Source organism: Mustelus asterias, chromosome 6 (assembly GCF_964213995.1).
Source record: "Mustelus asterias chromosome 6, sMusAst1.hap1.1, whole genome shotgun sequence".
Classification (NCBI taxonomy): Eukaryota; Metazoa; Chordata; class Chondrichthyes; order Carcharhiniformes; family Triakidae; genus Mustelus; species Mustelus asterias.
The window spans coordinates 56,026,528-56,051,778 of record NC_135806.1 but is presented as its reverse complement, the minus strand read 5'-3'; the positions used below and the strand labels follow the sequence as shown (position 1 = coordinate 56,051,778).

At 43.1% G+C, this 25,251-nt stretch overlaps 1 protein-coding gene across 1 annotated transcript in view; it reads right to left on the bottom strand.

The window, feature by feature from the left end:
- LOC144495299 (A disintegrin and metalloproteinase with thrombospondin motifs 19-like) overlaps positions 1 to 25,251 on the bottom strand; it is a 461,034-nt gene that overhangs the window by 245,219 nt on the left and 190,564 nt on the right. Inside the window, exon 10 of the mRNA XM_078215388.1 lies at positions 14,212 to 14,362. Within this exon, the coding sequence (XP_078071514.1) occupies positions 14,212 to 14,362 (151 nt within the window). The remainder of the gene's footprint in view (positions 1 to 14,211; positions 14,363 to 25,251) is intronic.

The following is a 25,251-nucleotide window of genomic DNA, read 5'->3' as shown; positions in this document are numbered from 1 at the left end:
CTACGGTTTTAATGTAAGTGTTAACTCGGGTTAACATCTCTGTTAAAATAGCAGACAGAGGGATGTCATAGGAACAGACTTATTCACTATTGCCAACAGTAACTTTTAGCCTATCTTGAAAAATCTGTTGATCCAGCAAAACATCATGTGCTGGAGAAGAGCCAATTCACTTCAGACCTCACACACATATCAAAAGCATAAAATAAAGTGATCAGTTATTGTAATGACTCAGGAAGTCCGATTGGAAAGCAACATAGTTTATTACAGAATACAAAGTAAAACCATTACCGTGGTGTACACGCACAGGTCCCTGCCTGGGACTAAAGTTCAGCAGGTCTAGTCCTGGGCCTGTCTTATAAAAAAACTCAGGTAATGAGTTCCAGTTGGGCAGGCCGCTGCCTGTTACCAGGGGAACTCATACTCAACGAGCTCCACAAGGAGATCAATCAGTGATTCCCCATGGACCTCATGGGGGTTATCACAGTTATTTATTCCTATTTTGAACACAAAGTACTTATTTTTATACTTTCTGCCCTTGATAACCCAGGCACGACTTGACTATGCTTGTTGAGATGGAGGTAGGCAGCAGACATTTGCCTGATTGTGGCTTGTGCGTCTACTGCACTTTGGTTTCCTCTGTACCCAACAGGGACCTGAATATCAGAATAGTGCAGCCAGTATTCTCTTCTTAAAGGTAGTCTATCTCTCTTGAAGGGAAACTGCACTGAATTACAGGAGGCTGCTGCTGAATACTATTGTTACAATTCTAAACAAGGAAAACAGAATGCCAGGGCACAGAGAAGGATCAAGGTTCAGAGAGGCAGCACCGGGGGCAATTGGATGTCCTCAAGAATCACTCTTACAACAGATTGCAAGAGGTGACCAGGGAGCATCTGGTCCCGAGGAACTGATGGAAAGCTGAAAGAAGTCAAATTATCTCATGTCACTGAAGGTCATTGAATGCATCTTCTCATGATATCTCCTACACATCCTACCCAAACTTTTCTACTTTGTCCTTCTCAACTTGTCTGCAACCTTTGACATGGTTGACCATACCACCCTCTTCCAATGTCTTTCCACTGTCATCCAGTTGGTGGGACTGCGCTCATCTGGTTTCATTCTTATCTAATCATAACCAGAAAATCACTTGCAATTCTGTCTCTTCCTGCTCCTGCAGCATTACCTCTGATGTCTCCCAGGATCTACCCTTAGCCCCTGTCTATTTCTCATTAGGTGCTGCCTCTTGGCGACATCATCTGAAAGCACGGTGTTAGTTTTCACATGCTGACAACAAGCAGAACTACCTCAACAACAACATTCTTGACACTCCCACTGTTGCTAAATTATCTGAGTGCTTATCCAACATTCAGTACTGGGTGAGCAGAAACTTCCTCCAATTAAATATTAGGAAGCCTACCCCTTGTGGCGGGCCAGATGAGCTGTGCAAAATGCCGTAGACATCGACATATAATTGAGAATGCATAAGAGGCCAGAATAACGAGGAGCGTAGATAGCGGGTGATTGTGGAGCTGGAAAAGATTACAGAGAAAGGGGAAAGGCCATAGAGAAATTTGAAAACAAAGATGAGAATTTCAAAGACCCCCCCGCCGTCATTGCCCCGCCTCTCACAGCGTGTTTTCCAGCGGCGGAATCCGGCGCACCATTGTCTGTTGGTGGGATTTTCCAGTCCTGCAGAGTATTCAGCAGTAGCCTCCTGTAATTCGGTGCAGCTTCCCTCCAAGAGAGATAGACTGTCTTTAAGAGGAGAATACTGGCTGCACTATTCTGTTATTCAGGTCCCTGTTGGGTACAGAGGAAACCAGAAGTGCAGGACTGGAAAATCCCTCCAGCAGCCAATGGTGTGCCGGATTCCGCCGCTGGAAAACACGCTGTGGAAGGCAGGAGGCGGGGGGGGCGGGCGGGTTCCTTGTTTTCAAATTTCTCTATGGCCTTTCCCCTTTCTCTGTAATCTTTTCCAGCTCCACAATCATCCGATATCTACGCTCCTCTTTATTCTGGCCTCTTGTGCATTCTCAATTATATTTGTTCCGCCATTGGTGGCCGTGATTTCAGTAGGCTAGGCCCCAAAGCTCTGGAATTTCCTTCTTGCACCTCTCTGCCTCACATTTCTCCTTTCCATCTTTGGCCATCTGACCTAATATCACTGTATGTGATTTTGTTTTGTATTTTATTTTATTTTATAATATTCCTCTGAAGCAACTTGGGACATTTCATTACGTTAAAGGTGCGATACAAATATAAATGGTCTTTTGTCAAACATTCCGCTGGATTCCTTTTTCGACCAAGTTGCCAACACAAAAACACCTCGATCCCGTCCTCCCCTACACAGGTGCCCATGCTTGGAGCAGACAGAGAATCTGTCTTGATCTCGTATGTGGCCCTTCCTGCATACCTAGCTTATATTATCTGGGGAATTGCAGTGGGAATAGAACAGATATTCAGGTCCATAACCTTTGCTGTCAGAAGTAGAATGTTAGAAATGAAGAGAAACTAAAAATATAACTTAGTGCATAGTATATTTGTGATAAAGCTCAAAGGTTGTAATTTTTTATGTTTGTTGTTGGCACCAATCCCACATCCAAGCCACAAAGGATTTTAATACATTTAAGTCACAGTTGAACAATCAGAAACAAAAGCCCTCCATATGATGAAGTGAATGAGGAAGCATTGGTCAATTCCTCTCAGACTTCTTGAGTTTAGGTTTATTAAAACTTGGATTCACTTCAGTCGTATGAAAGAATCCACTGCATTTGAAAAATTAGCTCAGCATCTTAAATTTTATATACCAGTGAAATGATTACTTCAATCTGCAGTTCCAGGAATTTGTGCAATACAATTTCAGCAGTTAATACACACAGTTGAACAATCTCATTGAAGCCAAGAGCTTAATGGTTTGGTTAAAATCAAAAGAGATTAGCAACATTTTTATAGCTACTTGAATTCTGAAAATGTGTGACCTGGTGTAGTAGACCGAATATAATAGTCGCGTAATCTGTTGAAGATAATCCACTTTTGAAATAGAAGAACTAATTTACCTCCTAGTGTTAGAAGCTGAGAACCGGTTCTTACTCAATTATCTAGACTGTTAAAGGAAGATTTAAAATCATAAAATATTGGGGAAGATTTTTAATGGTTTTGGATAAAATTTGCAAGAAGATTTCAACTCTGTCCCACAAAGAAAATACAATTTGGATTGGCGCAAATTAACAAAGTCAAATTTTAATCAGGCACCAGTTGAAGACAAATAACTATTTTTGCTATTTTAAGATTTTTTTCTTTCTGTAAGTAGAAGCTGAATATTTGCAAAGAGACTGAGAAGATTTCAATGAGAATCGGCTGAGACAACTTATATAAATTCATATTCTTCACTTCAAAGATATTTTCTACAGAAGATGCCTCTTTAAAGAGTGGTGTTTTTCGTAGTTGATAAACTCTAAAGTGCTTTTTGAATGTGGAGTTCAGATGCTCATTCAAATCTTCAAATGCTTTTATTAAATTTATCCAGTCAATCACTAATCCCAGGAAGATCTGTGGTCTGTGTTGAATTGTTGCTGTCAGCCAGTTTGGGCAATTAGATCACCACAATTGACTTTAGTGCCTCTGAATAATGGAGTGGAAAAAATAACCAGTGTTGCACTACCATCCAGCAATCATTGCTGAAAGCGTGTGTTTGAATGTTAGGTAAGTAAAGAAAGAAATGCAAGTGTAATTCCCCGATTGTTGAATAGTTTGCGAATACTCACGGTCAAAGCCCACAAATAAATCATGGCAAATTGCGTTAGACCCTAATTGAGAAAGCAAATTAGACCAGACTGGACCAATAGGCACAACACACGTGCATGTTCTTTCTGTCTGCAATGAACAAGGCCCTGTGTATTAATATAGCTAGCTTCTGGCATCAGATGAAGCTAGCCGTTTCATGCTGCTATCATCAGTAGCAACAAGAGTGGTGTTTTGCCATTAACAGGATGCTGTCATCAAGCCATCACATAAATGAGCAATATTGCACATGAATTTCAGTGCCAGTGAGTTGCTAGATACGTAGTTCGTACATCTCAAAGACTGGCGGCGATTGTATCAAACAGCATGTCCCTTCGGCTATTCACAACAGACAAGATAACAAACGTACCCAATCAGCCCATGCTTGCAAAACTCAAATCACAGTGTTCAACACTGTGTGTAATTCCACAATTGAACAATATTTGCTAAATAATCCCGAGTGTGCCAAGAAATAGGCTCACAACTAATTTAAGATTATTGGCTCGGCTCATAGTGTGGCACACTTATGCACACTGGTTCATTGTCCAGGGCAATGCCTTGACCAACTGGAGTCAACCTGCCTGGTTTGAATTTAAACAAAGCTTGGCAGTTAACTGTCAGTCATCACTGGTCAGTCAGTCACTGGTTAAAACAATGAAAGCCTCAGGATCCATTGGAATCTAGCAAGTTGGATGCAAAATTGGCCCAGTAACAGGAAACAAAGGGTAATTGTTGATGGATGTTTCTGAGACTGGAAGATTGCTTCCAATGGGGTTCCATGTGATTCAATACCAGGCCCCCTGCTTTTTATTGTATATAATAATGATTTGGATATAAATGTAGGAGGAGTGGTCAAGAAATTTGCAGATGAAACAGAAATTGACTAAGTGGTCAAGGAGGATTGCTGCAGACTGCAAGAAGATAGCAATGGACTGGTCAGGTGGTAGAAGTGGCAAATGGAATTCAACCCAGAGAAGTGTGTGGTGATGCATTTGGAGAGGTCAAACAAGGCAAAGGATTACACAACAAATGGGAGGATACTAAGAAGTGTGGAGCAAATGAGGAATCTTGGATTGAATGTCCACAGATCCCTCAAAATAGGACAAGTTGATAAGGTGTTCATAGACATGGAATCCTTTCATTTATTAGCCAAGGCATAGAATATAAGAGCAAGGAGGTTATACTGAAATTATATAAAACATTAGTAAGGCCACAACTTGAATACTGTGTGCCATTCTGGCCACCTCATTACTGAAAGGATGTAATTGCACTAGAGAGAGTACAGAGGAGATTTATGAGGATGGTGCCAAGACTGGAAAATTACATCTATGATGAAAGATTGAATTGACTAGAGTTATTCTCCTGGGAACAGAGGAGGCTGAGGGGAAATTTGATTGAGATATACAAACTTTGGAGGGGCTTGGATAGAGTGGATCAGAAGGGCCTATTTACTTTAGCAGAGAGGCCCGTGACTACAGGGTATAGATTTAAAATGATTTGTAGAAAGATTATAGGGGAGATAAAGGAAACATTTTTCACTCGAGGGTTGTGGGGTCTGGAACTCACTGCCTGAAAAGGTAGTAGAGGCAGAAACCCTCAACTCATTGAAAAAGTGACTGGATAGGCACCTCAAGTGATGGTCTGCTGACCAAATGTTGGAAAGTGGGATTAGACTGAGTGGCTCACTTTTGTGGCAGAAGGCAGACATGCTGGGCCTCACTGTGCTGTAAACTTCTGATGATCTCATCAGTTAACTTTTGCATTCTCCACGGCAACATCTCTACCAATCAGAATCCACTTGCTAACCAATCAGTACTCTCTTCTCTTGACGTATACGTTGTTTTTCTCTTTAAATTTAGTATTCTTGCTAATTGTCCTGATGAGTGCAAGATGAAAAGTTTTGACAACATGTGTCTTGTTTCAGCAATGCACAAGTTCTGCATTATCAAACAAAAAATGTGTTTGCCAATTTCCCTTGTGCTTTAGCGAGTTTTAGTGTGTGTTTGATACTTATGATAATATGAGCCATTTCTAGATGATGATTTTGTCAGTGGGAACTTTGGTTGCAATGCAGAAATCTAAAATTACGCCAGCGGTGTCTGGAAATCCACAAGATTGCTGAAATCTTTCCCTGCAAGACAGTGTAGACTCAGTTGAAGTTTTCATTGTTTCTCTGAGTTTTCAACAAGTCTTGTAAGAGGTAGAAACTCTCCCTACCCTGTACAAGGCAAAGGCTATCTAATGACACAGAACTAAATGCAAGGTCGCCGCACTTGCCTAGCTCAGTTGGGACTTGTACCTCTGGAGTCAGTACACCAAGCTTGCTAAAATATAGCAAGTGTCCTCTATATAGAAGAAAGTGGGGCCCACGGAGGAATCCAGGCCAGAAAAGAAAGGGGACAGTTAAAAAAATACGATTGGCACTCATATTACTTGAGTAGATATGACTTGGGACTGGACATCATTATTGTCTACCGAGGGACCAAATTGTTGCTAACTGGAATGAGTGAAGATTCAGTTGAATTGAAAAGAAACTTAGAGGTTGTTGATGAATTGTGCTCTGCATTCTATGACCACAGGCAGTCCTGACAAAACACCCACACTGAGCCTTTCAACTGCCTTCCCCAACCTCTCCACAAACTGTGGCAGGTCTGGTGGGTACAATCCCAGTATAACCAGAAGTCTTGTATCCTGAAAAATTATGTCTACGTCCTGGACCTTTTAATTCACTGGTGATCAGGGGAAATCGCATCATACTCATAGATGTTCCTCGACTTTTAAACACAAGTTTTGTTTTAAGAATTCCATAATGTGGCTAGGATGAGGGAAATACAACGATGCAGCCCAGCTGGCTATCTACGCATCCAAATTTATCTCAAAATCTTCAGCCATGTGTTATTTTGTTAATTAACAACCTCTAGTTTCTTTTCAATTGAACTGAATCTTCACTCATTCCAGTTAGCAACAATTTGTTCCCTCAGTTTACAATGCTCCGGCATGAAAACTTTGTGCCATTAGGCACAATTAAATCATGAAATCTAAACATAACTCCCCTTTGCCTCAGTAAGTGGCATCTCATTAATTCCTTTCAGAATGCGCAGCACTTGAACTTTATCTGAATATATTCTTCATTGCAACGAGAGTATATTTGGCTGAGTTATATAGTCATCGAGAGCACAGAAAGCCACTTGGCCCATTGAGTTAATGTGTAGCAATCCAGTCAGCACCATTCCCCTGCTCCATCCCCATAGCTCTGCAAGTTTACTTCCCAAAAATGACCATCCAATTTCCTTTTGGAATCATTCATTGACTCAACTTCCACCACCCTGGTAGGCAGCAAGTTCCTGGTCATTATCACTCAAGAGTAAAAATATTTTTCCTCATATCCCCCCATATCTCTTACCCAAAAGCTCAAATCTATGTCCCCTAGTCTTTGTCCCATCAGCTAATGGGAATAGATTTTCCTTGTTTATCTTATACAAATCTATCAAATCTTTCCTCAATCTGCTATGTTCCAAGGAGAATAGCCCCAACTTCACAAACCTAACCTGGTTGCTAAAGGCCAGGATTTTCCAGCCACATGCATCATCAGGATCTTCTAGTCCCGCGGAAAGTCAATGGACTTTTGGCTGATCCGTCCCATCCCTACAATGGCTCCCATCACAGGGGGGCTGGAAAATCCCAGCCGAAACCTCACATCCCTGGGACTATTCGGGTAAATCTCCTCTGTACCCTCTTAAAGACCCTCATAACCTTCCTAAAGTGTGGTGACCAGGACTAGACCCACTACTTTAGTTATGGTCTAACCAGAGCTTTATAAAGGTTCAACATAACTTCCCTGCTTTTTAACTGAATATCTCTATTTATGTTCTCATATGCTTTGCTAATTACTCTCTCAATTTGTCCTGCCACCTTCAAAGATCTGGGCACATTTACCCAAAGACCATGCTGCACACATTTCAGAACTGTGCAGTTAAGTATATAATGTCTCTCCCTATTCCTTCTGTTAAAATGCATCATCTTACACTTTTCTGTAACAAATTCCATCGACCACTTGCATCTACCGCCAAAAATGGACGAGAGGTTGAATAAATTATGGTAATGTATTCTAATCTTCATTTCCATGTTATTAGTGAGCCTGGTGCTCAATCGTCCAGGCTCACTCATCTTTATAGCCTCGCCGGGAGAGGTTCTCTCCGGTGAGGAAAACATCTGCTCCCCATGAATGGCACCCTGGCACTGTCTACAGAGTACGGACTATGGGAGGGTGAGGGACAGGGCTTATAGAAGGTGGGCCTGAAGAGTGGGCCTAATCAGGGAGTGGAGGGGGGGTGCTGAACACGCTGCCTGTGATCGGATCAGGGGGTGGGGGGCCTGCTGCTGCTCTGCAGGTGCACAGATCGGGGGGGGGGGGGGGGGGGGGGGGGGGGGGTGGTGCGATCGGTCTGGGAGGTGGCGGAGCCTGCATTTCCGGATGGTGTGTGACTCGTGATCGGTTGTAGGCCCCTGTGATTGGAGGGGGAGTTTGTTCAGGCTGCCTGCAGCAGTAGGGGCCTGACAGCTCGCTCTCTGCTGTTGGAATTGTGCTTATGCAGAATCAGAGGTCTGTGCCTGCACAACAGCTCCCTCTGCAGGCTGGTTGGTGAATGAAGCCCAGCCCACTGCCTGCAGCAGGTAGAAATGGTCTAGCCAATATTTTCAATGTTTAAGTGCACAAGATTGGGCATGATAACTCACCCAAAAAACTGATCAGGAACTCTCCTCCCATTTTCATGCTAGCTGGACACTTGGAATAATTCTTGTAAAATTCTGCCCCATGTGTTGGATTTCCATCCCAGAGGCGGGTAGCTGAAGTCAGAAAGTGCTCAGCCAAACATGCATTATGAGGCTATTGAAAATTTATTGAAAGAAGTGCACATAAGGGGAAAACACTGTTTGATAGATTTATAGCCTTTTTTGTTCTGTGATCTATTTTTTCACTGGCTCAACATTTACTCACACAACATAAGGAGGTGTCAATTGCTTATATTTTCTGTTATTGATACTTTAAATTTATGGTTGATTGGCACCTTTATAGGGTTGTGTTCACACAGCAGCTTTTTAAAGAAAATTATGCATTTCTGGTTTTTGAAGCATTTTCACACATACTATTGTTACTATAGGGTTCATTGGTGCTCTACAGTGTCTACTGAGAGAATGGTTATGGGAGTGTTATGTTTGGCGTGGAGAGTATGACAGACGTTTGGGGTTTGGATGGGGGACATGAGTTGGCATGGAGGGTACAAAAAGCCATTGGGGTGAGGGAGACATGGGTGTGGGGGGGGGCATGTGTGTGACCTTTTGAAGTTATCTTTCCTACACCCAGACAATGGTTCACAACTCCTCTGAGAAGATGTGAACCATGTGTCCTTGAGAAGCTCACTCCACTAAAATTGCAGGGGAATAGGAAATAGCCAGTTCCATGGGGTGGAAGGTATGTCGGAAATGCTGGATGTGGAGTATCAGGAATGGGAACAGGAACCATTTTTAAAAGTGTCCACGAGTCATAGGAATATAGCAACATAAGAATTAGGAGCAGAAGTAGGCAAATTCGGACCTTCAAGCCTGCTCCGCCATTCAATCAGATCATGGCTGATCTCACCCTGGTCTTAAATCAACCTCCCTACCTGTTCCCCATATCTCTTTATCCTTTTTATATTAGAAATATATCCATCTCCTTCTTGAAACCATTTAATGATGCAGACTCCACCGCACTATGGGACAGCGAGTTTCACAAATTCACCACCTTCTGCGAGAAGTAGTTCCTCCTCATCTCATTTAAATCTACCACCTTTCAAACTATACCTGTGACCTCTTGTTCGAGATTGCCCCACAAGAGGAAACATTTGGTCTACATTTACTTTATCAATCCCTTTTAAAATGTTACGTACCTCGATCCAATCCCCTCTCATCCTTCTAAACTCCAGCGAGTATAAGCCCAAACTGTCTAATCTCTCCTCACATGTCAACCCCTTCATCCTCAGAATCGATCTGGTGAACATCCTCTGAATTGCCTCCAATGCCACCAAATCCTTCCTCAAATAAGAAGACCAAAACTGCACACAATATCCCAGAAACCAAAAGAAAAAATGCTGGAAAATCTCAGGTGTATGGAGAGAAAAGAGCTGACGTTTCGAGTCCAGATGACCCTTTGTCAAAGCTGTCAAAACAATACTCCAGCTGTGGTCTCACCAACACCCTATACAATGGCAACAACATTTCTCTACTTTTATACTCCAGTCCTTTTGCAATAAATGTTAACATCCCATTTGCATTTTTTATTAATGCTGCACCTGTATACCGACTTTCTGCGATTCGTGAACATAGACACCCAGATCCCTCCCGGATGCATTTTGAATCTGCTTTCCATTTAGGTAATAATTTGCCTATCTATTTTTTCTGCCAAAATGGACAACATTACACTTATCCACATCAAACTCCATCTGCCAAATTTTGGTCCATTCTCCTAGCCTATCTATATCCATCTGTAAAATCTTTATATCCTCTTCACTGCCTCATTTCCCACCTCTTTTAATATCATCCTTTATTCAGTGAAAATCCAGTACCATGTTTTCTTTGCTTATTGCAATGTTGATCCAATTTCAATGATTGGCTAAATATTACATTTAAGTTGTTCTCTAGCCGCAATGTTTTACTTGCTACCGTTACCTCACTTAATTGTACTGGATGCACAGGCACAAGTGCTCTTGAATGTCCCTTAACAATATTCTCTCCCTCAGTATGTATTGCTTCTCCGCACTTTGAGGTGTAAATGAAACTTAAACTGTTCTGCCAGAAAATCCTTTGCTATGGTTATAAATATTATGAACGGCAGATTCACCAGCTGTTGCTGCTCAGTTCAAAGTTGTTTCCATTCATGATTATCCATTGCATTCTACTGTCAAGACAGCTCTTTATCCAATTTGAAATTTCACCTTTGATCTCAGGAGGCTAAAGCTTTCTTATAATCCTTTTGTCAGGGCTCATATCAACTGCCTCTGAAAGTCAAAGTAACTATCAGTCACACTTCCTTCATCTGTTCATTTAATAACCGCCTCAGAAGATTCTAGCAAATTTGTCATGCCTGACTTCCCTTTCATTAACCCACAGCACTTCAGGTTTATTTTTCTAATTAGGGCTAAGACAATTCTAAATTTAAAACAGTCTAGCATTCATCCATTATTAATATCAAACTAAGAATGGAAATTCTTATAATCATATACCTTTTAAAATGGAATGCTAGAAGAGCAAAACAAAACAGACAGCCTTTAACGGTGCTGATATGTCAATATTTCAGGTAAATCCCTCTTTCAGATGCTAACTTTTCTGATGTTGATTTCCATTATTTCCAGTTTCTAAAATCTCAAATGCCACTTTTTTTTACTTTAAAAAAAATACAAAGCCTAAATTTATCTGAAGCATCTCCTTGTTAGTATTTAAGTTAACTTATCTATAATTGTTCTAATCTATTAAAAGGCCTATGCTGCTTGTTCTGCTTAAATACGCACACCACAAAATGCTTCCAATAAATCCCTCAGCCTGGTGTATTGAAATTCTACAAGTTACATAAATCTTTGTGGTTTTTTTCATCCAAAAATGTCCCGCTAGCTTCAGTAACAGCTGGATTCCTTGCAAATAAATTTTAGTCATTCACATACAAATAAGAAAATAACAATGCTGTTCCCTTTAGCTTTTCCTATGTTACCCAGGGTTGCCACATTGTTGGTTCTCCAGCTCCATCCCTATCAACCCTCATTTTTTGATCTGGTGGGCTGTTTTACAGCCTGACATCCTTCCTAACTCTCCCCTTTTTATCCAGCCTGGGAAGCAGTACCAATGCATATTCAGAGGGACAGGTAGTGTTGAGGAAGTGGGGAGGCAGCAGAATGACTTGTAGCTCAGGAGAATGGGCAAAGAATATGCAACGGTTAGCTCTAGTTCCATCCTTAACTGCCTGGAATGACGCTGTGGTGCAATGCTTGAAGTCATGCCTCTCTGGCGCACAGGAAACAGTCGTACCAGTAATACAAGCATATGCTAGCAGTTGTTTTAAGTTTCATTATTAACGAGCACACACATTGTGAAAATATAAAATTATTTGTAAGCTGCGTTGTTATTTTTGTGTGGCTCAGATGGGATACAACGTGGGAAAGTGTGAGGTTATGCACTTTTGTAGGAATAATAGAGGCATAGACTATTTTCTAAATGGGGAAAAGCTTCAGAAATCTGAAGCACAAAGGGACTTGGGAGTCCTGGTTCAGGGCTCTCTTAAGGTTAACATGCAGGATCAGTTGGCAGTTAGGAAGGCAAATTCAATGTTAGCATTAATTTCTAGAGGGCTAGAATACAAAAGTAGGGATGAACTGCTGACGCCATATAAGACTCTGGTCAGACCCCATTTGATATATTGTGAGCAGTTTTGGGCCCCTGAGGAAGGACGTGCTGGCCTCGGAGGGGGTCCAGAGGAAGTTCACAGGAATGAAAGGTTTGTCATATGAGGAGTGGTTGAGGAGTCTGGGTCTGTACTCGATGGAGTTTAGAAGGATGAAGGGGGATACAGAATACTGAGAGGCCTAGATAGAGTGGACGTGGAGAGGATGTTTCTACTAGTGGGAGAGACTAGATCTCGAGGGCACAACCTCAGAATGCTCCTTTAAAACTATGAGGAGGAGTTTCTTCAGCCAGAGGGTGGTGAATCTGTGGAACTCATTGCCACAGAGGGCTGTGGAGGCCAAGTTCTTGATAGGTTCTTGATAAATAAGAGGATCAAGGGTTATGGGGAGAAGGCAGGAGAATGGGGATAAGAATCATATCAGCCATGACTGAATGGCAGAGTAGACTCGATGGGCTGAATGGCCTAATTCTGCTCCTATATCTTATGATCTTTATAAGCATTACGGAGATACATATTATAAACATACCTCCCAACTCAATAACCAATTTCAGTCTGTTCCTATTTATAGATACACAAATGAATCCCCACTTAATGCCCATTACCTGCATAATATGGATGACAATGAATATACAATTACTACAACTATTCAATTCAATTATTAAACTGAGTCACTGTCTGCCCTCTTAGATAGATATGAAATATATTATGGGACTTTTTATAGATACGTAGAGGATTTTCCTAATGTCCTGGAAAACATTTATTCCTCAATCAACATGACTAAATCTGGACATTTATCTCATTGCTGTTTGTGGGAATTTGCTGTTTGTGGGAATTTGCTGTTCACAATTTAGCGGCAATGCTTCCTTACATGGCATCAGTGACTATTCTTCAAAAGTACATTAGCTGTGAACTATTATGGGACACCATATTAATACAAGCTCTTTCAACTTGAAGGCGGCAGTTTCTTCTTCTGACTTCTTTCAGGTGTTATTTGAATTACGGTTTAATTTTGGTGCAATGTCAATACTACTTTGCATTGACATTGAGCTTATAAACTGCAATCATGGCAGCACTCCACAGAGTGCCCATAAGAGATCAAAACAAGTTGGAAAAAATTACCTTCATGTGAAAATCTTGTGACCTCAATGGAATCTCCCCTTCCCAACAGCAGATGTCCCAGAGTGTCCCTTTCCTTACTGATCTTGCCAAATACCATTCTATTGGGACCCAGTGGGAGCCTAACTCCTTCCCAACTTTCCAGTCCCATTAACCGATTTCTGTGCCATTTCCACAAGATGGGGATGGAATTTAGCATCATGAAATGCTAATGGGCCTCACACTCCAGGAGCTGGGGTGGAGGTGCAGGCATCTTGGCTCCCAGACACCCAATTTCCATCCCAAATAAAAATCAAACCATTTCATACGCATTCCATTCTTTCTCAATTCTGTTAAGAATATTAACATTTAGGACACATTTTCCTTGTTCTCTTTTCCAAAATGCATCACATTTCTCTACACTGAACTAAACTGGGGCGGAATTTTCTGGCCGTTCACGTCACCGGGGTTCGCTGGTCCCGCTGCATTGAACGGAGAATTGGCCGAGCGCCAAATTCTCAGTCCTTGCTTGCAGCAGCGGCTGGCCGTGAATGGCCAGAAAATTCCAGCCCTGCTGTCCAACTACCCACTTTTTATATCCTTCAATAATATGCTGTATAACAGTATGACAAAGTAAGTATAACAAATACTCTGTTCGTGCCCCATCGCCTCCACCAGCGAGAATGGAGAATTTGGCACTCAGCCACATCTCCATTCCCTGCAGCGGCTACTGGAGAATCCCACCTGTGGGCAAGGTCAGAGATTCTGACCCACTATGTTACTTTATCTAACTCAGGGCCTCAAGCAATGCTGGTTCTATGCTCTGCGGAAAACAATGGCCAGAGGACAGCATAGCGGACAAGTGACAGGACTTTGTACCCATCTAATAAGATAAAAATTACCTGCATCTCCTTGCAGAATGAAGCTGTGGGACCAAACAGAATCTGACATTGTTCATCTGCTGTGTAGATCATCCCTGGCAACTTGGATGACAACATCACTGAATTGAGGCTTTGAGGATCTGTGTGCAGTAAACAATTACTGACCTTTGACCTGCCAATACATATAGATTCATAAGTTATAACAAACAAATACGGTTCATTTTCTCCTGTTCCGGTTGATCTAAAATGGAAGGAAATTTGCAGCAGTAGTGTTATGATTTCAATCCCATAATTCTACAACACTTGGATCTAACAGTGCTGAAACACGGAAGAAATACTGAGATAAATTGACAGATATTAGGCATGCATTGGGCAGCTGGACATGAAAGGAGCATGGTTTAGAGAATTGTATCTATTGTAGCCTTATCCTTTTTTTAAAAAACTGCCTCACCTTTTATGCATAAGAGAGCCCATGATCAATCATTTTACCTTGTAAAACATTTAAATCAGCATGATACCATTTGCAGAACTTAAGATAATTAAGGGGAAAAAAGGTTTCTAAAATAATGTGAGTTACTGAAGGAAGTGCACTCAGAGTATGAACAAGAACAACAGACCTAATTGTTGTGATTCTAAGACAAGAACTGCAAACAAAAGAAATACAAAAAGGCCATTACTGTACAGGTTGACCTGTCGTAAAAGACAATCCATCCTTCAAGCCCCAGATATCATGTCTCTGCATATACTCAGTGCAGAAGTGACCAGGACATGCTATACTCGCATTAGTAGTCAACCCTAATGTTTCACCCCACTAATACATGTTTTACTCACCAGTGCCTTATAACTCAGCATAAGGAATCAAGGAGGCAACAAGGGCTGTGTTGCAAAGATGCCTGGGAGTTTAAGCCATGCTCATTCTTTGCATCGGGTGCTGGTGACATTTCAAAATGGCAACCGCCCAAGCAAGCAGTTCACGTTTATGCTTGGCATGTAAGTGGAGAGATTTTTTGATCCTTCAAAAGGTCAATTTATATGCTGACATTTACAATATGCCATTATGCAAAATGTCTGAATTTCAATCCTACTACCTATCTTTTCTTCATTTCTCTCTTTTCCTTCTCTCTCTAGAAACACTCTAATTGCCACTTGAACCTACAAATATTAACCACTTTAATAGCCTCGGAACTTATTGTATGTTCACAACTGATAAAAAGCTTTTACCTGAATTTCTTTCCTATCCCTTGGCATTTGAATATTTTCCCTAACGTACACAATTTGCATATCTCAACTTTCATAATCTTAAGAGCTTTAATACTATACCAGCAATATTTGTACCGACTGCTTGTACTTAGAAATCAAGTCAGTTCTGTTTTTCAGGCATCTGCTACTTACTATTGCTTAAGATAATGGCCACGATTTTTCACCCACATTTACTGCGAGCGCAAACGGTGACGAGGATGCAAAATATCTTGAGAGTCAGAAAACAAAAATCTCGTCAGTGACATCTCGTTTTCTGATTTTCCCCACCCCTCACCGGTGACCTAACACCACCCAGAAAGTTTGAAAACCACATTTCAATAAATAAATGGGGGTTAGGGTTACAGGGCTTCCCCGCTGTATCGTTTCCCCTGCCGGCATGGCATCACATTGATGAGGTTTACAATTGTTTTTTAAAAAAAGGGAACCAGGCGAGGGGAACCTGCTGGGGGTGCACATGTAAGTATAGCCCCTGGGAGGAGAGGGACATGCTGGAGCCAGTACCCTGGCACTGCCCCCGGCATTGAGGGATCTTGGAATTCCCAGTGTTGCTGGATTTCTCTGGCCCCGCCCCGCTAGCATGACGGCGTGGGCCACGCCTGGAGATTGTGTGGCATTCCGTGCAGAAACAATGTGGAGAGAAAAGCCGCCTGTGCAGCTGACGAGCTGCATGCCAGTTTTCTCACTTCAACCAGCACTCTGTGCAAAAAAACAGGAAATTCCATCCATCGTTACGACCAGGTGAGGAAGAATAAACAGGTTCCTCCTTTTTTCAACTTCCTTGGACAGTCTCACACACACTTCAGAAATGAAAAGTTATGAGTCCAAATAAAAGTTTTTAAAAATATGTACAAATTATTCCTTGAGGCATAGTTGGTGGTAATTGTGGCCATTAAGAACTTTGGAGGATTTGCAGTCTGTTGGAGACACTTGTGTATTCACAGGAGGGGAAATTTCATGTCTTGCATTTATCTCAGAATCTTTTACATCTTCAGAGAGATATATCAACAAGAGATCAATGTTTTTGGATGTCCGATGAGGTATATGGAAATCTCCATTGTCTTCACAAACCCAGGAGATTAGTCCAACCTTTTGCCTTTCCCATATCTTTCTTTCTGTTTGAAAAGGGACTTGACACCTTTTAAAGTGTGAAATTTCATGTCCTCCCAGAAAGGTCTGTCAGTACAATCCACATAGGAATTATCCAGAAAGTGTTCACTTTGCAGTATCAGCTATCTGTTGGTCAGTGTCTTTGCTTATTTCATTAAAAACCCACAGGTCTTCTTTAAAAAAAAGTTTAATATGCCTGTAGGCAGTTGGGGAAGCTATAGTGCACTTTCATGACAATATAGATAATTCAAAGGGAGATGGTGATCAAAATAAGTTTAATACAGGGATGGGGGACTATGAAAAAAGTTGGACTTAAATTGCCCAGAGGGCAATTCTGATCATTAACTTCACCTTTTTTTCTAGAATATTTGTTCTACAACCATTTTTAAACTACTGCTTGACAGTATGAAATGAATTTTTTAAAAATATGAATGTAATTTCTCCAAAACGGTTATTGCAATCTGTATCGTCTGACATTATTCTATGTAACTATCATCCTGAAATTGGACTTCAATGCCCACTTAGGCTATGGATTGAACTTCACTCTCTCAGCAAGTGGGTAAAATTAGTTGTTGATTTAGTTGTTACTTTAAATTTAATCACTAAAATGTAGAAGTGATGGCAGGGTTATGACCTAGAAGTGGGATGGATAGTGGCCATAATGTGGCTCACAAGTTAGGGTAGCCTGCCCTCTAAACTGAAAGAGGAATGACAGTAACAACCATAGGGCTGTATTTCCAGATGCCTACAATTAAAGCAGGTAGAACATTGCACCAATGAGTAAAAGTATATAAAGAAACATGGTGCTTTGCCTTAAATCAATAAATGTATCCAACTTCATTCTGGCTCTATTATAATCTTGAATAATAATAAATTGTTGAACTGATGGACTAAAGAAACAGTTATTTTGTAGTATTAAGAGATATGATTAATTATTTTATTATGATTAGCTATTAGTCACACTTTTAAAATTCCAACTCTTTTAAATGGTAACCTAGATATGTTTGACACATTATTAGATTTATTAGTTTATTTGCTTGTTGCTTTTTCACACAAGTTAGTGACAGTCTGCGGATATGCTCTTTCTCCAATAATTGTTGTATTATTACTTCTCTCTCTCCTCCCTCCTGCTGCTTTGTCTGTTTCTTGGCTCGACTCTCGAGTTAAAAGGAGAGGATAGATAGACTAGGACTTTTTTCTCTGGAGTGTAGAAAGTTTAGGGGTGATCTAATAGAATTCTATAAAATAATGAGGGACATAGATAAGGTAGATAGTCAACATCTTTTCCCAAAGGTAGGGGAGTCTAAAACTAGAGGGCATAGGTGTAAGGAGAGAGGGGAGAGATACAAAAAGGTCCAGGGGGGCAATTTTTTTTTTTTTTACACAGGGTGGTAAGTGTCTGGAACGAGCTGCCAGAGGTGGTAGTAGAGGCGGGTACAATTTTGTCTTTTAGAAAGCATTGAGACAGTTATATGGGTATAGAGGGATATGGGCCAAACGTGGGCAATCGGGACTAGCTTAGTGGTTAAAAAAACGGGTGGCATGGACAAATTGGGCTGAAGGGCCTGTTTCCATGCTGTAAACCTCTATGACTCTTGCTTGTTTTTCCCTTTTTGCCTTTTGCTTCTCTTTTCCTGTTTCTTTCTCTTTCTGTCTTTTTGGGTGGGAGGTGGTGGGTGGTGTGAGGTACTATTGTGGAGTAGTGAGCCATTGAAGGCCAGGTGTCAGATTTTCTGTTGGTAGGCTGTGAATTCTGGTTCGGGGAGGAATCCAACTGGGGGCAGGTAAGTTGCATTTGGGGTTTTGTGGGGTGGGTTCCTAGGCAGATGGTAGTGAATGGTCCAGAGGTGATAGTAGTGGCAAAAATCTGGTGAGGGACCCAGCCGGACATTTGCCAATGAGTCAAAGGGCCACAGGACAGCAGTAAAAAGTAAGGTGAACAGAGGTGTACTTCATCTGCCTGGTTTCACACCTGGCTCCCCCACCGACAATGCAAGCTCCACTTTAACATAATCTTTCCTGTTCACTGCATCACTCCTTCTCCCACTGCTCAAATATATTTCAAATATGATTGGCTCTCAGCAAGCCCACTAAGTTTAAACTTATTCACAAACTTGTATCACTTTTGTAATAGAAGGCCTGACCTGCTGAGTATTTCCAGCATTTTGTATTTTTATTTCATATTTCCAGCATCTGCAGTATTCTGCTTTCCGATTCGTACACTTATAATTTTTGACTCCAAAGATCACGTGGGAGAATTTTCCTGTCCCGCCCGCCACAGGAATCGTAGAGGGCAGAGGGCAGACTATTGACCTCGGGCAGGATTTTCCGGTTTTGGGCCAAGCGCAGCTGGAAAATTTCCCCCTACGTTTCTTTATCGATATGGTGGTGAGTATTCCGTCACAGTTTTCCTTACACTAGTACTCATCTGGTAAATAATTTGTTTTTTTAACAAGAAAACATGTTAATATTAAATGCCACACATGATACCATGATTTCTTGGTGTCCTGGGCTAAGAATAAAAACAGTAAGAAGTTTAACAACACCAGGTTAAAGTCCAACAGGTTTATTTGGTAGCAAAAGCCACACAAGCTTTCGGAGCTCCAAGCCCCTTCTTCAGGTGAGTGGGAATTCTGTTCACAAACAGAGCATATAAAGACACAAACTCAATTTACATGAATAATGGTTGGAATGCGAATACTTACAACTAATCAAGTCTTTAAGAAACAAAACAACATGAGTGGAGAGAGCATCAAGACAGGCTAAAAAGATGTGTATTGTCTCCAGACAAGACAGCCAGTGAAACTCTGTGGGGCTTACAAATAGTGGGACATGAACCCAATATCCCGGTTGAGGCCGTCCTCGTGTGTGCGGAACTTGGCTATCAGTTTCTGCTCAGCGACTCTGCGCCGTCGTGTGTCGCGAAGGCCGCCTTGGAGAACGCTTACCCGAATATCAGAGGCCGAATGCCCGTGACCGCTGAAGTGCTCCCCAACAGGAAGAGAACAGTCTTGCCTGGTGATTGTCGAGCGGTGTTCATTCATCCGTTGTCGCAGCGTCTGCATAGTTTCCCCAATGTACCATGCCTCGGGACATCCTTTCTTGCAGCGTATCAGGTAGACAACGTTGGCCGAGTTGCAAGAGTATGTACCGTGTACCTGGTGGATGGTGTTCTCACGTGAGATGATGGCATCTGTGTTGATGATCCGGCACGTCTTGCAGAGGTTGCTGTGGCAGGGTTGTGTGGTGTCATGGTCACTGTTCTCCTGAAGGCTGGGTAGTTTGCTGCGGACAATGGTCTGTTTGAGGTTGTGCAGTTGTTTGAAGGCAAGAAGTGGCAAGAAGTTGTATGCCCAAGCCGTCAGGAGGTGCGTCAACACCAAATTCATCAGCCGCACTCACAAGACAGCCCCGAACATCACCCAAGCACAACGTAACAAGGGGAGATCCTAAATGAATACTTTGCGTCGGTATTCACAAAGGAGAGGGATGTGTTGACTGGGAGTGTCTCTGAGGGGAGTTTTGAACCGTTGGAGAAAATCTCCATTACAAAGGAGGAAGTGTTAGGTTTGTTAGAGAATATAAAGACTGACAAATCCCCAGGGCCTGATGGAATCTATCCAAGGCTGCTCAGGGAGACGAGAGGTGAAATCGTTGGGCCTCTGACGCAAATCTTTGTCTCGTCACTGGACACAGGTGAGGTCCCAGAGGATTGGAGGATAGCCAATGTGGTCCCGTTATTTAAGAAGGGTAGGAAGGATAACCCGGGTAATTATAGGCCGGTGAGCTTGACGTCCGTGGTGGGGAAGTTGTTGGAGAAGATTCTTAGAGATAGGATGTATGCGCATTTAGAAAGGAATAAACTCATTAATGATAGTCAGCATGGTTTTGTGAGAGGGAGGTCATGCCTCACTAACCTGGTGGTGTTTTTTGAAGAAGTGACCAAAATGGTTGACGAAGGAAGGGCCGTGGATGTTGTCTATATGGACTTTAGTAAAGCATTTGACAAAGTCCCTCATGGTAGGCTAGTGAAAAAGGTTGGATCCCATGGGATAAAGGGGGAGGTGGCTAGATGGGTGGAGAACTGGCTTGATCATAGAAGACAGAGGGTGGTAGTGGAAGGGTCTTTTTCCGGCTGGAGGCCTGTGACTAGTGGTGTACCGCAGGGCTCTGTATTGGGACCTCTGCTGTTTGTGATTTATATAAATGATCTGGAAGAAGGAGTAACTGGGGTGATCAGTAAGTTTGCGGACGACACAAAACTGGCAGGACTTGCAGATAGTGAGGAACATTGTCAGAGGCTACAGAAGGATATAGATAGGCTGGAAATTTGGGCAAGGAAATGGCAGATGGAGTTCAATCCTGATAAATGCGAAGTGATGCATTTTGGTGGGAATAATGTAGGGAGGAGCTACACGATAAATGGAAGAACCATAAAGGGTGTAGAGACGCAGAGGGACCTGGGTGTGCAAGTCCACAGATCTTTGAAGGTGACGTCACAGGTGGAGAAGGTGGTGAAGAAGGCATATGGCATGCTTGCCTTTATAGGACGGGGCATAGAGTATAAGAGTTGGGGTCTGATGTTGCAGATGTATAGAACGTTGGTTCGGCCGCATTTGGAATACTGCGTCCAGTTCTGGTCACCACACTACCAGAAGGACGTGGAGGCTTTGGAGAGAGTACAGAGGAGGTTTACCAGGATGTTGCCTGGTATGGAGGGGCTTGGTTATGAGGAGAGATTGGGGAAACTGGGGTTGTTCTCCTTGGAAAGACGGAGGATGAGGGGAGACTTAATAGAGGTGTATAAAATTATGAAAGGCATAGATAGGGTGAACGGTGGGAAGCTTTTCCCCGGGTCGGTGGTGACGTTCACGAGGGGTCATAGGTTCAAGGTGAAGGGGGGGAGGTTTAACACAGATATCAGAAGGACATATTTTACACAGAGGGTCGTGGGGGCCTGGAATGTGTTGCCGGGCAAGGTGGTGGAGGCGGACACACTGGGAACGTTTAAGACTTATCTAGACAGCTATATGAATGGAGTGGGAATGGAGGGATACAAAAGAGTGGTCTAGTTTGGACCAGGGAGCGGCGCGGGCTAATTGTTCCTTGTTTCTCGTTTCAAGGCTTCATTCTATGATCTGCCAGTACAGAGCGAGACTGCGGATAGTTGGGAACCTGTCTCGGGGGCAGGGAATTCATATGGTGTTCGTGGAAGTGGAAATGACTAGGGTTGGGAAGCATTTTCCGATCAGGGCCGGTGTGATCTCCTGGACTCGTTTCGATCGCCTCAGGGGGTCGGAGAGGAATTTCCCAGATTTTTTTTTTCCCCATATTGGCCCTGGGGTTTTCACTCTGGGTTTTCGCCTCTCCCTGGAGATCACATGGTCTGGAATCGGGGGGTGGGGGGTGAGTTAATAGGTTGTGATGAACAAAGCATCGTAGCGGTGAGGGACAGCTCGGTGGATAGGATATTGGTATGTAGATAGGCTGGAAAATTGGGCGGGGATCCTGGATTCAGGATTCAATCCTGGACCAGGGAGCGGCGCGGGCTTGGAAGGCCGAAGGGCCTGTTCCTGTGCTGTATTGTTCTTTGTTCTTTGTAACGCCATCCACGCTCTCAAGACCAACCGCAACATTGTCATCAAACCAGCAGACAAAGAAGGGGCCATCGTCATACTGAACAGAACGGATTACTGCAAAGAAATGTACCGACAACTCAACAATGAGGAACACTACAGACAGTTACCTGCAGATCCGACCAAAGAACACACCCGTCAACTCAACACTCTGATCAAGACCTTTGATCCGGACCTTCAGAACACCCTCCGTGCTCTCATCCCACGTACTCCCCGCGTTGGAGATCTCTACTGCCTCCCGAAGATACACAAGGCAAACACACCCGGCCGTCCCATCGTATCGGGCAATGGGACCCTGTGCGAGAACCTCTCCGGCTATGTCGAGGGCATCCTGAAACCCATTGTACAAAGAACCCCCAGCTTTTATCGCGACACGACGGACTTCCTACAGAAACTCGGCACACATGGAGCAGTTGAACCAGGAGCGCTCCTCGTCACAATGGATGTCTCGGCACTCTACACCAGCATCCCCCATGACGATGGCATTGCTGCAACGGCCTCAGTGCTCAGCGCCAACAACTGCCAGTTTCCAGATGCAATTTTACATCTCATCCGCTTCATCCTGGACCACAATATCTTCACCTTCAACAACCAGTTCTTCATCCAGACACACGGAACAGCCATGGGGACCAAATTCGCACCTCAATATGCCAACATCTTCATGCACAGGTTCGAACAAGACTTCTTCACAGCACGGGACCTTCAACCGATGCTATACACTAGATACATCGATGACATTTTCTTCCTTTGGACTCATGGTGAACAATCACTGAAACAACTCTATGATGACATCAACAAGTTCCATCCCACCATCAGACTCACCATAGACTACTCTCCGGAATCGGTTGCATTCTTGGACACACGCATCTCCATTAAGGACGGTCACCTCAGCACCTCACTGTACCGCAAGCCCACGGATAACCTCACGATGCTCCACTTCTCCAGCTTCCACCCTAAACACGTTAAAGAAGCCATCCCCTACGGACAAGCCCTCCGTATACACAGGATCTGCTCGGATGAGGAGGATCGCAACAGACACCTCCAGACGCTGAAAGATGCCCTCATAAGAACAGGATATGGTGCTTGACTCATTGATCAACAGTTCCAACGCGCCACAGTGAAAAACCGCACCGACCTCCTCAGAAGACAAACATGGGACACAGTGGACAGAGTACCCTTCGTTGTCCAGTACTTCCCCGGAGCGGAGAAGCTACGGCATCTCCTCCAGAGCCTTCAACATGTCATTGATGAAGACGAACATCTCGCCAAGGCCATCCCCACACCCCCACTTCTTGCCTTCAAACAACCGCACAACCTCAAACAGACCATTGTCCGCAGCAAACTACCCAGCCTTCAGGAGAACAGTGACCATGACACCACATAACCCTGCCACAGCAACCTCTGCAAGACGTGCCGGATCATCGACACAGATGCCATCATCTCATGTGAGAACACCATCCACCAGGTACACGGTACATACTCTTGCAACTCGGCCAACATTGTCTACCTGATACGCTGCAAGAAAGGATGTCCCGAGGCATGGTACATTGGGGAAACTATGCAGACGCTGCGACAACGGATGAATGAACACCGCTCGACAATCACCAGGCAAGACTGTTCTCTTCCTGTTGGGGAGCACTTCAGCGGTCACGGGCATTCGGCCTCTGATATTCGGGTAAGCGTTCTCCAAGGCGGCCTTCGCGACACACGACGGCGCAGAGTCGCTGAGCAGAAACTGATAGCCAAGTTCCGCACACACGAGGACGGCCTCAACCGGGATATTGGGTTCATGTCCCACTATTTGTAAGCCCCACAGAGTTTCACTGGCTGTCTTGTCTGGAGACAATACACATCTTTTTAGCCTGTCTTGATGCTCTCTCCACTCATGTTGTTTTGTTTCTTAAAGACTTGATTAGTTGTAAGTATTCGCATTCCAACCATTATTCATGTAAATTGAGTTTGTGTCTTTATATGCTCTGTTTGTGAACAGAATTCCCACTCACCTGAAGAAGGGGCTTACAGCTCCGAAAGCTTGTGTGGCTTTTGCTGCCAAATAAACCTGTTGGACTTTAACCTGGTGTTGTTAAACTTCTTACTGTGTTTACCCCAGTCCAACGCCGGCATCTCCACATCATGACTAAGAATAAAAAACCATAGAAACCCTACAGTGCAAAAAGAGGCCATCTGGCCCATCGAGTCTGCACCAACCACAATCCCACCCAGGCCCTACCCCCATATCCCTACATACTTAGCCGCTAATCCCTCTAACGTATCGCAGGACACTAAGGGGCAACTTTAGCATGGCCAATCAACCTAACCCGCACATCTTAGAACTGTGGGAGGACCCCGGAGCACCCGGAGGAAACCCACACAGACACGAGGAGAATGTGCAAACTCCACACAGACAGTGACCCAAGCCGGGAATCGAATCCAGATCCCTGGAGCTGTGAAGCAGCAGTGCTAACCACTGTGCTACCGTGCCGCCCAATAAAGGTAAATCTGCGGCAGGACATCTAACAGTGTCTGCTGATATTTACACTTGGCCCTTGCATCCTTCAGCTCAAAGGAGCCTCCAAAGCTGCTGAGGATGAGTTGATATCGGTCAGTGAACATGGCAACTAACAAAGCTACATGTTTAACCAATTCAATTTAAAGATTGGAAAATAAACTGCAGAAGAACTGTCAAGGAGGGGGAATTAAAGGGGATGGGGGAAATCAAATGTCAAATCAGGTACAGAAAGAAATATAAAGCGAAATAAATAAAAATTGAAGAGAGAAGGGAATAGAGAGAAAGAAAATAAATGGCAGAAAGATTTTATAATTGTCAAATCTACCCCCAAAAAGATCATAATATAAAGGAATGAGACATCATACTTGTAATAGTTATTTTTTGATGCCAGAAAAAATGATTGGTTGTAATTAATGTCAGAGCATTAGAAGAGCACTCACCATTACTAATTATTTGAGGTGGATTAGCTCATATCTACCGTAAATACAGTGACATGCAATGCACGTAAATAATGAGGCAGACAGCTAAATGCTGTTTTCACAAAGCTTA